Source organism: Elaeis guineensis, chromosome 9 (assembly GCF_000442705.2).
Source record: "Elaeis guineensis isolate ETL-2024a chromosome 9, EG11, whole genome shotgun sequence".
In the NCBI taxonomy this organism is placed as follows: Eukaryota; Viridiplantae; Streptophyta; class Magnoliopsida; order Arecales; family Arecaceae; genus Elaeis; species Elaeis guineensis.
Window position 1 is genome coordinate 45,439,116 of NC_026001.2, and position 15,093 is coordinate 45,454,208.

General features: G+C 41.2%; 1 protein-coding gene across 1 annotated transcript; it reads left to right on the top strand.

Moving 5' to 3' along the window:
* Window positions 1–1,843: 1,843 nt before the first annotated feature.
* On the top strand, window positions 1,844–5,483 carry LOC105051222 (uncharacterized). Its single transcript, XM_073243357.1, has 2 exons — window positions 1,844–3,708; window positions 3,841–5,483. Exons 1-2 carry the CDS (start codon window positions 2,150–2,152, stop codon window positions 5,318–5,320), a joined length of 3,039 nt encoding a protein of 1,012 aa, XP_073099458.1. The 5' UTR covers window positions 1,844–2,149; the 3' UTR covers window positions 5,321–5,483.
* The last annotated feature ends 9,610 nt before the right edge of the window (window positions 5,484–15,093 follow it).

A 15,093-nucleotide genomic window follows, 5' to 3' on the forward strand; every position in this document is an offset into this window, starting at 1 on the left:
TCTTCATCTAATGTATTTTCAAATATTTCTTTATTATTGTTGTAGAAAATTAGTACATAAAGTATACTGATATGATTTTAAAAAAATAAATAATAATAAGATCAAAATGATTTGGGTTCCAAAAGGAGCAATTGTAACTTATCCCAAAAGATCCAAGAAAGTTTGGGTGCATAAAATTACAACTGAGAGTCTTTTTTTTGTAGGTGTGTCTTACAGTCAATAAAAAAAAAATTGATATCTTAATAGTATTGTTCAAGGCATATAATGGATGATAAGGTACAATTTATTATCCTTGAAGTAAAAAAAAGAGTAGTAACCTTTGACGATGATGGCAAAGGATGCATCATTGAAATTGATAACATAAGTATCTCTCTTTCTATCTATATTGAGAATATTTTACTTATAGTTTAAAACATAATTTATTAAGTATTAGTTAATTATGTGATAAAAATTTTAAAGTTATATTTACATCATTAATGTACATTGTTTCTAATCTCAATGACAATAGCATTGTGCTCATTGGACATACACATGACAATATCTATATGGTTGATCTAGATGATCTTTTCTTGAATAATGGTCAATATTTAGTTGTAATATCAATTAATTTTGAGTAGTTATTATGCCTTTCGTGTGCATCATAACTGTATCCATGACTTCTGGTATTTCGAGTCATCAATTACAGTTCTTGTGATCACTAGGTCGATAAAATATTGAGCTCCTTATTAGTACATTGCCGATGTTCTTATTGGTTCAAGTTCTTTATAGTCGGTTGCATAAAGTAGCTTCAAACTACCTATGTATGCTCAAGTCATCAGTGTAATCCCACAAAACCTTCATAGTCAGAAAATATTTGTTGGATTTGAGAACTCGTCCTAGGATCCATTTAAGGTCGAAAAGCCTAGTAGACAACCCAACAATATTGTTAAACTATAGTTTTGTTATTGTTTGACATTTATTTTCATGTGAATTAAAATATAAACATTTTACTTCTTGCATTGATTTGTTATTCTTGTTAAAGTTTTATTCTTTGATATGATTCTTTTTGAACACCTCCAATTATCTGTATGTTTATTAAGGTCCCCTTATTTCACCTCTAAAGACATTGTTATGGAGAGCTGAACTTGCCACTGCCGTTGAGAACTCTCTTTTTGCTTCATTTTATAATAAGGTCAAGAAGAATTGAACTTTGCTTGGATAGATGCAAGCGTGCCAAAGAAGTGGGGGAAAAAAAAATGACCAATGTTACTTTGTTGTCAGTTTGACAATTACGTGTCATATAAGTCATTTGATTTTTCTACAATATATTGGAACCAAGTAGACACAGGACTCATGTGAACCAAGCCTTTCTTTCTCCCTAGGTATAGAACGACCGACTTTGCTGGTTGTTTGAACGTTTTCCTTCCATATTTCAACCCTTCGTTGTTGGATATGGAGAAAAAAATATATGATACTAGTTCCTATGTCAAGTGCCACGAATTATGGTGGGCCTGAGACTCAGTCTCTTCTTTAATAACTTCTGAATATATATTTGAACAACTTGTACTAGTTCCAAACACAATCACAATGGCCTAGCTTTGAGAAGAAATACATGATATAAATTTTCGCCGTTTAGCTAATGTGTGGTTTTCGCAGCGCCTAACGGATCAATTTATTTTTGTAGGTTCTAGTACCGGATCATTTCAATTTCAAAGCCTACTATGGGTTACTATAACACCACAAGCAAATAGTAATACTTTATCCTTTCTCGTGCCCTCGCTTTCCAGGCCTACCGCCTTTTCACCCTTCTATCATTTATCGTGCCATGTCCTATTATGCTACGCGCCTGTCCACGTTATTTTGGATGCCTCTCTTCTCTCTCCCCCCAACCTCTCCTTCCCACCCCTCCCAGTAGCCGACGGAGACCCAACAGTCCCCAGGAACGTGAACCGCCCCCCTCCCGGCCTTCTGCTTTTTTGGTGCTTTCTATTTGTCCTCCACTCCCCTCCCCTCCCCTCCCCTCCCTCCCTCCCTCCCAATCCCATGGCTAATTAGATCATGATGAAGAAAAGAAGACAGAGATAGTCTCAGCCTCTTCTCTCTGCACAGAGATAACATATAGCCTTCTTTCATAGGAAAAAGAGAGGAGAGGAGAAGAGAGGGAGGAGAGATGAGTATGGTGGCTAAGTTTCTTCTTCTTCTTGTTGTTGTTGTGTCGCCAGTGTTCGTTTGCTTAGTTCCGGTCACCGCCGATGGCGACCTTCCCACGCCGCTGAACGACGAGGTGTTAGGCCTCATCGTGTTCAAGTCCGCCTTGGAGGACCCCACGGCGGCGCTGGCCTCGTGGAGCGAGACCGACGCCAACCCCTGCGGTTGGGCCCACGTCGAGTGTGACCCGGCCACCTCCCACGTCCTCCGCCTCTACCTCGACTCCCTCTCCCTCTCCGGCCCCCTCCCCCGCGGCCTCGACCGCCTCCCCTACCTCGAAACCCTCTCCATCTCCAACAACAACCTCTCCGGCCTCCTCCCCGCCGGCCTCTCCCTCCTCCCCCGCCTCCACTCCCTCGACCTCAGCCGCAACGCCTTCTCCGGCCGCTTACCCCAAGATCTCGGCAACATCCCCTCCCTCCGCTCTGTCGACCTCTCTTCCAACTCTCTCTCCGGCCCCATCCCCGACTCCCTCTTCTCCGCCGCCACCTGTTCCTCTCTCCGCTACCTCTCCCTCGCCGAGAACCGCCTCGAAGGTCCCATACCCTCCACGCTCTCTCGCTGCTCCTTCCTCCTGCACCTCAACCTCTCCGGCAACCAGCTGTCGGGCTCCCCCCCTTCCGCGCTCTGGTCTCTCTCCAGGCTCAGAGCCCTCGACCTCTCGCGCAACTTCTTCTCCGGGTCCCTTCCTGAGGCCGTCGCCAATCTCCACAACCTCAAGAATCTCGGCCTGAGCTCAAACTGCTTCTCTGGGCCGATCCCGGTTGGCGTCGGCCTCTGTCCGCATCTGACCAGCCTAGATTTGAGCCACAACTCCTTCGACGCTCCTCTCCCTGACTCCATCCAATGGCTTGCCTCTCTGACTTTCCTCAACTTGTCGAACAACCAGCTCTCTGGCGACCTCCCGGCCTGGATCAGCAACATGACCGCCCTCCAGCACTTGGACTTGTCCAGCAACCAGCTCACTGGAAGCCTACCGGCCTCACTCGACCACCTGAAAGAACTGAATTATCTGAGTCTCTCAGATAACATGCTCGCCGGACCGATACCGGATTCTGCCGCGGAGTGCAGGAGGCTCAGCCAGCTCTGGCTGAAGAAGAACAGGCTCAATGGGAGCATCCCGCAGGCTCTGTTCGATCTGGGCCTGGAGGTGCTCGACCTGTCGTCCAACGAGCTCACTGGCACCATCCCTCCCGGCTCAGCCCGCATTTCGGAGACTCTCCATTCACTGGACCTGTCGAACAACCGGCTGACGGGGACCATTCCCCCGGAGATGGCTCTTTACTTTAATTTGAGGTACTTGAACCTCTCATGGAATGATCTCCGGACCAAGCTGCCACCGGAGCTCGGATACTTTCACAACCTAACGGTGCTGGATCTTCGTAGCAGTGCATTGTATGGGCCAATCCCTGGGGACTTGTGTGACTCCGGCGGCCTCGCCGTCCTTCAGTTGGATAGCAATTCTCTCAGCGGCCGGATCCCGGAGGAGATGGGAAATTGTTCTCTCTCTACTTACTGTAAGTGCTGGTGTATGCTGCACCCTCCAATGCTTGATACTTGACTCCATTTTTTTCTTTTTGTCGGTCTTAAAACATGTGTTTATAGATGAGAAGGTGAAATCGAATTATGTTTGGACTTCTGGGATGAATGCAGGAGCTTGTCCCACAATAACTTGAATGGTTCGATTCCGGCATCCATGGCGCGGCTCAAGAAGCTTGAGATCCTCAATTTGGAGTTCAACAACTTGAGCGGCGAGATACCGCAGCAGCTTGGCGGCCTGGACAACCTGCTGGCAGTGAACATATCTCACAACCAGCTCATCGGCCGGCTTCCAACTGGAGGGGTATTCCAGAGCCTAGACCAGAGCGCACTGCAAGGGAACCTTGGCCTCTGCACCCCCCTTGTGATGGAGCCGTGTAAGATGAATGTTCCGAAGCCATTAGTCCTTGACCCGAATGCTTACACCCACGGCAATGGAGGCACTTTGGTCACGGTGGCGACCCCGGTGATACCTAGGCACAAGAAGTTCCTTAGTGTTTCAGCAATCGTTGCAATATCTGCTGCTCTTGTTATAGTTCTTGGGGTTCTAGTAGTCACCCTGCTCAACATATCAGCTCGAAGGAGGATCGGGCTCTTGGAGAATGCCTTGGAGAGCATTTGTTCAAGCTCGACGAGGTCGGGGAGTCCTGCTGTGGGAAAGATGGTGCTATTTGGTACTCGAAGCAATCTGAGATCAGAGGATTTGTTTGGTGGAGCTGAATCTCTACTGAGCAAAGCTACTGAGATAGGGAGGGGGGTGTTCGGGACCGTGTACAAGGCATCAGTAGGGGAAGGGAGAATCATGGCCATCAAGAAGCTACTGACCTCCAACATAATTCAGTATCATGACGACTTTGATCGCGAGGTCCGGATACTGGGGAAGGCGAGGCACCCAAATGTGATGCCACTGAAAGGCTACTACTGGACTCCTCAATTGCAGCTACTGATATCAGACTATGCCCCCCATGGAAGTCTGCACTCAAGACTTCATGAGAATTCTGGATCAATGCCCCCTCTGTCATGGGCTGATCGCTTCAATATTGCTCTGGGGGCGGCGAAGGGACTTGCTTACTTGCACCAGTCATTCCGCCCTCCGATCATACACTACAACATAAAGCCAAGCAACATCCTCTTGGATGAGAATTGCAATCCAAAGATATCAGACTTTGGGCTTGCAAGGCTGCTGCCAAAGCTTGACAAGCACATCATAAGTAGCCGGTTTCAGAGTGCGATGGGCTACATGGCACCAGAGCTGGCATGCCAAAGCTTGAGAATTAACGAGAAGTGTGATGTATATGGCTTCGGGGTACTAATTCTGGAGCTCGTGACAGGGAGGAAGCCCGTGGAGTATGGAGACGACGATGTCGTGATACTCATCGATCAAGTGAGAGTTCTTTTAGAGCAGGGGAATGTGTTGGACTGCATGGATTCGAGCATGGGGGAGTTCCCAGAGGAGGAGGTGCTGCCTGTACTGAAGCTAGGTTTGGTTTGCACGTCGCAAATACCTTCAAGTAGGCCATCCATGGCCGAGGTGGTGCAGATACTGCAGGTCATCAAGACACCAGTTATAGAGAGAATGGAGGCCTTCTCGTAGATACTGCTCTTTCTTTTCTTCTAGCGTATGAATGATTTCTTATTCCCTTCACTTGTGTTTACGGTGGAGAGCTAAAACATGATGTCTGTTTGTGTTGTGTAGGATGGATGTAGTTCTCAATTTGCTGCTTCAATCAATGCAACTTCTCATTGATTTCTTTTCACGAGGATTGCCTGATCTTGTGACATAAGTGTAGATCAGGCTTACCATGAGCCTCAACTGGTTTTGTTGCGATTCAATCCTTAAGGGCTTGGCTCGGTGGCTTGTTTTGTGTTTTTGTCTCTACAGATTGTTGAAATTTTTACATGAGATTGATCTGGGGGAGAGCATTCGCCCAAAACTTCCACTGTGCCTTCCAGCCATTTCCATTCATTTTTGAAAGCAATAAATCTTGGCTTCCCAAGCTTTGGCAGATTTCCACTTAAACAATTTGGAGTAAAATAAAAGAAAAAACTGGAGGTTCTATCATACATCTATACAATTAGTCCGAGCTAGTTCGTTTTTGTTCTTTGGTTTTTCAAAACGAAAAAAAGAAAATAAAAGAAATGTTAAACAGGCCTTAAAACTTGTTGTATTGCTCTAATACTCACCCTTTTCTGATCTTCGTTATGTAATGTAATTCTCCAATCTATTCACATCAACCAAGATAGAAAATCATTGATGGTATAGGAAGTTCGAGTAGTTATAAGGGATTAAAGTGGCAATTTCTAATGCAAACTAGCCAACCCCACTAAAGCTATCTGCAACTGGGCAAGAGCTTTCTTTAACAGGGTTGGCTTGACATTGCCCGGGGCCAATCCAATTGTAATTGGTTTGTGTTCAAATTCTCGGCCTCTGCATAAACGGGACAGGCATCATGGGTAATGTGCCCTTCATGCCTAGTCTTAACCCTACATACCCATGCTACTAGTTCATGGGATAATCAAGTCCCACTTGGGCAATTAGAAAGTATTGACCCAATGAATGATTTTACTAAATATAAAATATTTAAGTATATAATGAAACTAATGGTTTGTTGGTGAGTTGAGAAGATTTTTAGGAGGCTAATTTGATTAAAGAAATTACAAGAATTTGGGGCCAAAAGATGCAAGTTTGGGAAGCTACACAGTGAGAAAATCAAGTTGAAAGTCAAAAATTGACCCCAAATTTCGATTAGACAACTCTGATACATAAAATCTTAAGTGGAATAAAACTGTGAGTCGACTGCAAGCTATTATGAGTCGACTCTCTTAGGTCTAAGACAAAGAGCATCATTTTTCAAGTATTTTCGAGCCAACTCTCTCAGATCAAGAGCCGCTTAAGCATATTTTAAGTCTACCCCAAGTTCAGCTGAGTCAACCCTTGAATAGTCTCAAGTGAAAGACAAAGAACTATCAAAATTGACCTACTCCTGAGTTAATCCCTAAGTTGGTCCGAGTTGACACTAAGTTAACTTCAAGTCGATTCCAAATTCCTATGAGTTGACCCAACTATATCTAACAACTCTCATGACTAGTTCTACAAAAGATGTAAAAATATATGGAACAACTCTAACGGTTAGCTAATTCTAGCCTCCCAATGGCCAACAACCCACTTTCAGACCTTTCCGGAGCTTTAAATGTATGTCAGACATATTGAAAAAAATAAAGAAGTTATTGAGAAATATGTCCCAAAAGCCAATCGTCAAGCTGTTGACGGTTAAGCAACCTTATATTGTAATTAATTTGTTAATAAATAAAATATATTTTTGATATTTTCATCACAAGTTTTCATCTTCTAATGAATTCCGTTGTTGTGATGAAGTCCTTAGGACTATTTAGATTCGATAAAGAGAGGATTTATCGATTAGTCCTTAAAACTGTTCACGACCAAATGATAGGCTGTTTATAAGGATGACAGTTTTTATCGAGCATAGATCGCTGTAGGCCATATGGATTGGTTGTCCTCTTGACCAAGGAGTGTGGAGACACTGGTATGGCATATAGGTGAGATGTAAGGGTACATCGTCATTGAACGTGACCAATTCCAGAGCATTCTGCTGTCGAGAATATCTCTGATGGGATATAGATATAAGTATCCCTTAGACCTGAGATCGCCTCAGTGACTTGCAAGCAACTCACTGTGCTTTGGTACTGGACTAACTGAATTTCTAATTCAGTGACGGAAGGCTTCTGGGCACAGTCAAGTACTTGCGAAATTGGAGTGTGATCAAGATGGGATTGACCACTCCAAGAGTTGAAGAAGAATGAGTCACTGTATTTCAATTTAGCAAAACATTGGCCAGGATAATGCATCAGATGGATTTGATATTTTGAAATACAATGTGGACAACCTAATCAAAGTTGACAGTTGAACTCTGAGGTGTCCTATGAACATTTTGGTCAAGAAGATGAATTATATGGAAACTATATCCGCATGGGTTCTAAGGATGTTGTTCTACACATTCGACCTATCCAGCCATCGGGTACTATTGCTAGATGGTTACTTCGATTGGTACAAAATTTATTTCTGTGCTACCGGCTTAGGTTCGAACCTATGAGGTCACACACATTAGAGTTCATGATCCGATCAGATGGTTGATCAACAATTAAGAATCGTTCTAGAGTAAAACGATCAATACGATTGACATTTAACCTAGTGCAAGTGTTGCAGGAGGATCGATTAGCAATTCGATTGCTAATTGGCTTAATTTGATCAAGCCAATGGGCTGAGATTAAGTCTAATTAAATATGATTTAATTAGATTTAGTTTGAACTTGATTGGATCAAGTCCAATTGGTTTATTGGATAAGTCAAGTGCAAGAAAAAACTAGTCCTAGTTCAATTAGGACTTGGGTCAACCTAATTTCTAATTCGATTAGAAAATTAAATCAGATTTGAATCTAATTTAATCTGATTAAATTAAGTTCTTAATTGGATTAAGACCTATTTTAATTGGGTTGATTTGATTTTGATTTGATTTGGTTTAAGAAACCAGATTGGAACAAGACATAGATTGAATCCTAGTAAGACTAGGATTCCACCTTGCGCCAATTTAGCCCCCACGCCCACTCTCTCTTATCCCATGCCCACTCTCTCTTATTTTGTGCGACAAAACTTCTCTCCCAGGTCTTCACACATGCCCAAAACTTTTCTCTCTTTCTCTCTTATATGGAAAGTGGTTGTGGATCAAATCAAAGTAGGAATTAGTTTGGATTTCAAATTCTATGAGATAGAGTTTTAGGAAATCAAAACTCTTTCCTTATGGCACTGATTTTATCCAGATTGTTTTTGAGATTTTTATGACTTTTATGGCACATAATATACACCCTTTTCTGGTGGTCCATGCATAAAAAGAAAGAGGGGGCACCCAAAAGTTGGGCGGCCCTTATCTTGCCATGTTTGGATAATCCTTGATTAGGTATTTGACCTAGACAATGACTCTATCATATCTTTCTATTTAAAATAAATTTTTTCATAAAATTTTCGTAAAAAATAGAGAAAAAAGAGACCTTTGTGGCATGAAAAAATCAGGAAGAAAAAAAATTGGGGCGTGGAGATACAATAGACACAGGACTAAGTATCTAGGTGAGAGCAAAGAGAAGAAGAAAAGGGTTAGACACAAGACTGTGTCTAGGTGAGAGCAAAAAGAAGAAAAAAGGGTCTTCTTCTAGGGTTGCTGTGTTCACCTCTTCTCTTCCTCCATCTTGAGTTTTCTGAGAGTGTCTCAGATCTAAAACTCCTTCTCCTACTTCTCATCTTTGGAAGAGTCCTAATCAAGAAGAAGGAGGCATCTGATCAACCATTGAAGAAGGATCAGTGCAGTACTAGCATACTGTGCTGATTTCTTGGATCAGGATTCTGATCATGATTCGTGGGCTCATGTGGATGACTCCTAGAGGTCGAATATGTGTGCGGCTCACAACATCATCCTCAAGTCCGGATCAATAAAGTTAGAACATCTAACTTGTAAGGTAATAGATCTGATCTATTATATTTTACATACATTAGATGTAGTATAGAAATATATTGATATGATCAACATGTAGTTCTTGCTCTTTATATTTTAACTTTTGATTTAATATCATGTAATAATCATGTAATAGGATCTTAGATCTAGAGATTATCTGATTTATAAGATAAATTATGATTTATTTTAATCTTCCACTGTCTGATCTTGAAAAATTTCAAGATCTAACCCTGAAACCCTAGATGTGGTTCCTTCAATTGGTATTAGAGCCTAGGTTATTTATTACATAATTATTTATACATGCTTAGATTATTTCTTAGATTAGATCAGATTTATAATCTGATTGTTAAATCTAAAATTAAAATTTTTAGATCAATCACAAACTATAGGTTGTCCTACTACAAGGTTTACCCCTTACAATGCAAAGGTTGTCCTAGTTCGTGTAGATCTATCTTTAATCATAATTTGTTAGATGTGATCTAGATTAAATTTATGATTTATTAGATTTAAAAGGTATTTAAATCTAAAATGAAACCTCTTTGTTAATAATTTCTGCACAAAGAACCATTATATATTTGTCTGAAAAATTTGCACAGTTTAAAGTTGAAATTGTTTCAATTACATGAACCTGTTTAGATTAGATCTAAAATAGTTTCATGCTTATTTCACTTGCATTTTGATTATGAATCAAACATGCAACTTGGTTGGTAGAACCATGTTGTAAAAATATTTTACAAATATGAAAATTATTTTCGAAAAGTCAAACCCCAACCCTCAGCCCAAAACTTAATTGAGAATTAAGAAGTTGTTTGATTAGGTTCTAGGATTGTGAATTGAAGAACCTAAGACACAAACCATAACACATTGGGTTAATGGGTTAGTGCGAATTGGATTCATTAATTGGGTTAGACCTAAGGTTAGATTAAAGATGGACTTAATTAGAGAATTGACTAAATCTAATCAATTGTTGTCTTAGATTAGGTCAGGGATTCTCTAGATCAATTACAATAGTTGTAGTTGGTCAAGTCCATGTCTTTAACGAGAACCAAATGGACTTGATTCTTGGCTAAGCGGTCTAGCACGAACTGTTAGGTTGATCTAATCAAAACTAATTAAACCAGTTGGTGTCTAAGGTAAACCAGATCGGTGGTTTTTAATAGTAGCCCGCTTACTTGGCCAATTCTGATGGTGTCTAAGGCAAGCTTTGACAGACCCTCCCACCGATCGAACTTATCTGACCTCTTAGTGAAATTATGTTTTGATCGGATCACTTGACTATTCAAGCTGACCCATGTCAACTAGGTAAATCAGTGTGACTGATTTAGATGCTCCTAGACCAGCCCTTTTAATGGTCTCCCTTAAGCTGACTTGATGAAGCCAGTGGGAGGATCATGATAAGCTGGTTCATCTGACCTCCTCTCTAAATCAATTAAATCTTCTAAAATTATTAGATCTTTAAAATGAAATAGTTATGGTGATAACTAGATCATAGCCTCCCATTAAGTGGATGATAATGGGTCCATCAGTTGGATAATCATTGGAGGCCCAAAGGTCTGGTGCTTATCGGCTGATAGAATTGTCATTCATAATATGATTTCTTGACTGCATCTTTCTAAATGGTGGTTAGGTTATCCAACCAAAGTTGGGCCTAATTATTTATTGGCTAGATGGGCCAAGTATGGTCATATTAATGGTTGGACCTAACCAGATCTTTTCGGTGGAGGCCAAAGCCTACTGATTAGGGATTGGGGCAAAATTAAAATTATTAAAAATTATTTAGAGAAATAATTGGTTATGAACCTACCCTTAGATGTACATAGGTTGGCCAACCAAAGTTGGACTTGTGTGCAGTATAAGTGGATTCTAGTACCCACTAAGAAATTAGGGTAATTCTTCGAATTAGAGGTAGAGGCTACCAATTCGAATAAAATAGTGGGAGAAACCTTTTGATTAAAATCTAAATCTTTACGTTTAATGAATCAATTACTAATTAGGTTATGATTTTCTTTTGTGCAGATATGGCCACTTCCCTATCGCTCCAATCATTGTTGGACAATAAAAATTTGGTGGGACTCAACTTTGGTAGCTAGTACCAAAAGTTGAAGATAGTCCTGGAGCATGAACGGATCCTATATGTGATAATGGATTCTGCACCTGAGGAGCCAGCTATCAATGCATGTAGAACAGTCAGAGACACTTACCAGAAGTGGCTCAGTGATCGGACCATGGTGCGCTGCATCATGCTGGCTGCTATGAGCAATGAGTTCAATCACAGATTTGAGACGGCTCAGCCAAAGGACATGCTTCAAGTGTTGGAGGATGCCTTTGGCACACCCGATGATGCAGAGAGGCACAAGACTAGTGCCATCTTCAATGCCAAAATGCGGGATGATGCCTCTGTCACTGATCATGTATTATACATGATTGAGCTAATGGAGCGTTTGAGTAAGCTCGGCTTTTCCTTGCATGAACAGCTTGGAAAAGATGCAATACTGAACTCGCTGCCCAAGTCTTATCTCCCATTCCTCACTCATTATAGAATGTCAAAGCCTGAAGTAAACTACCACGGGTTACTTGGGTTGCTTCAGAACTTTGAGAAGGATCACCAACTCCACAAGGAGTCGGTGAACTTAGTAGGAGGTTCATCTTTTGGTTCTCGACCCTTTGAGAAAGGAAAAAAAACAAGAAGAAGAAAGTGAAGAAGGCACAAGTTCAGACTGGGACATCTGTGCAGGGCCAGACAAGAAAGATCAAGCTCGATAAGAGTTAAGCTGAATGCTTTTTTTGCAAGAAGCGGGGGCACTGGAAGTGAAACTATCCTCAGTACATTGCCTCCCTGGACCCGAACAGACAGAGAAAGAAGCAAGCTGTTGCTGGGCAAGGTATTTATATGATAACTCCTTATAATTTCTCTATTTGTGATATAACTGACTAGGTATTGGATACCGGTAGCCTTTACCATATTTGCAATTTGTTGCAGAGGTTGCAGGTCAGTAGGAGATTCGAGCAAGACGAGAGGTTCCTGAATATTGGAGATGGAAGACCAGTTTCAGTTCTAGCATTAGAAATCTTGAAACTTGTATTTGAGTTCTATACCGTTGTTCTTAATGATTGTCATTTCTGTCTCAGTTTCTTTTTAAATATTATTTCTGTAGGCTTTCTAGCTAAAAATGATTATGAAATTTCAATAAAGAAACAAGTTTGTAATATCATTATGAATGGTGTTACTATTTTTTATGGACATTTGAATAATGGTGTATATATGTTATCACAACCTGTTAATGTAGTCTATTCTATTGGCAAGCACCCTAGATTAGATAGTGTATTAGATATCTACTTATGGCACCGTAGGCTAGGTCATATAAATAAGAACAAGATAAACAGGTTGACTCAAGAGGAAATTCTCGAAGTCAGTGATTATGAATCACTTCCAATCTGTGAGTTCTGTCTTCTTGGTAAAATGATCAAGTCACCTTTTACTGAAAAAGATGAGAGAGCTACTAAGCTCTTGGGCCTAGTACATACTGATGTATGCGGGCCCATGAGCACAAGTGCTAGAGGTGGATATTTCTACTTCATCACTTTCACAGATGATCTATTTAGATATGGATATGTCTATCTGATGAAATATAAGTCGGATTCATTTGAAATGTTCAAACGATTCTGAAGTAAAGTAGAAAAACAAATTGAGAAGAGTATTAAAACTCTTTGATCTGACCGAGGAGGGGAATACCTTTCTGATGAGTTTCTCACATATCTAGAAGAGAATGAGATTCTCTCTCAATGGACTCCTCCAGGAACACCACAGTATAATGATGTGTCTGAAAGGAGAAATCAGACACTGTTAGACATGATCCGATCTATGATGGATTTTGCCAGCTTGTCGATATCCTTCTAGGGATATGCACTCAAATCGACCTGTTATCTGTTAAATAGGGTTTCAAGTAAGTCTGTAATTAAGACTCCATATGAGATATGGACAGGACGTAAGCCAGCACTTTCACACCTTAAGGTCTGGGGGTGCCCAGCCTATGTCAAACGATTAGTTACAGATAAACTTGGACCTAGGTCTGACAAATGCACATTCATAGGTAACCCCAAAGAGACCAAAAGATATTTTTCTACCAAGCTGATGAACAAAAGATGTTCGTCAGCCTTAAGGCAACCTTTTTAGAAAAGGAGTTCCTTGGTAAAAGAACCATTGCCTCTAAGGTTGAACTTGATGAAGTTCAACAGATAGAATGACCGACACCAATAGCTAAACCTGAGTCAGAATTTATTAGATTAGATTTAGAGTCCAATATACCTGCACCATTAAGGCGATCCGATAGAGTAACACATCAGTCGGACAGATACTATGATTTGTTGATCCGAGATGGTGATTCCATCGAGCTCGATGAGAACAATGAGGATCCGATCACCTATATGGATGCAATGCAGAGATCTGATTCTGAGAAATGGCTTGAAACCATGAAATTCGAAATGGAGTCTATGAAGGTCAATGATATATGGACATTGGTTGACCCACCTGAAGGGATTAAACCCATTGGGTGTAAATAGATCTTCAAAAGGAAAAGGGGCGCAGACGAAAAGGTGGAGACCTATAAAGTCCGTCTGATTGCCAAAGGGTATCGTCAATGTTATGGTATTGACTATGATGAGACGTTCTCTCCTGTGGCAATGCTCAAATCCATTCAGATAATGTTTACAATAGCTGCCCATCTGGATTATGAGATCTGGCAGATGGATGTAAAGATAGCTTTCCTGAATGGAGAGCTAACCGAAGAGGTGTATATGATACAACCTGAGGGGTTTACATCCACAGATGAGTCCAAGGTGTGCAAGCTTTAGAAATTCATTTATGGATTGAAGCAAGCTTCTCGAAGTTGGAACATGCGTTTTGATAAGGTGATCAAAATGTATGGCTTCGGAGAAGAGCTCTGCATCTATAAATGGGCAAATGATCCAGTTGTGGTATTTCTTATCTTGTACGTGGATGACATTCTCTTAATCGGAATGACATCCCCGCACAATCGAGAATAAAAGTTTAGTTGTCATCGCAATTCTCCATGAAGGACTTGGATGAAGCATCCTGCATCCTAGGGATGAAGATCTATAGGGATAGATCTAAAAGGATGCTTGGGTTATCCCAATCTACGTACATAGACACTGTGCTGAAGAAGTTCAGCATAGAGAATTTCAAGGGCTATCAACCGATAGGCTATGAAATTTTTTTCTCTAAGAAGGATTGTCCGACAACTCCTGAAGAGAGAAAGCATATGAGTAGAGTCCCATATGCTTCGACCGTGGGATTTATCATATACGTCATGACATGTACAAGACCATATGTGACATACTCACTAGGAGTAGTGAGTAGATACCAATCTGATCCTGAAAAAAATCATCAAAAAGTGGTTAAAGCCATCCTTAAGTATTTGAGAAACACTAAGAACCAATGGTTGGTTTATGGTGAGTCAGATCTGAAACTTATGAGGTTCATAGACTCCAGCTTTCAATCTAACCATGATGATAGTAGAAGCGTGTCGGATTATATCTTTACTCTGAATAATCGAACCATCTGCTGGAAGAGTTTCAAGCAGCATACTGTGGTAGACTCTATTTATGAGGTGGAGTATATCGCAGCATCGGATGCCGTAAAGAAAGCTATGTGGCTGAGAAAATTCATCATCGAGCTCAGAGTAGCACCCTCCCTCGATGGTCCGATCCTGCTCTACTACGACAGCACTGGTGCCATAGCTTAGGCGAAGGAACCCAAAGCACACCAGCAGATGAAGCACATTTTGCATCGCTTCCACTTGGTCTGGGAGATTGTGGATCGAGGTGAT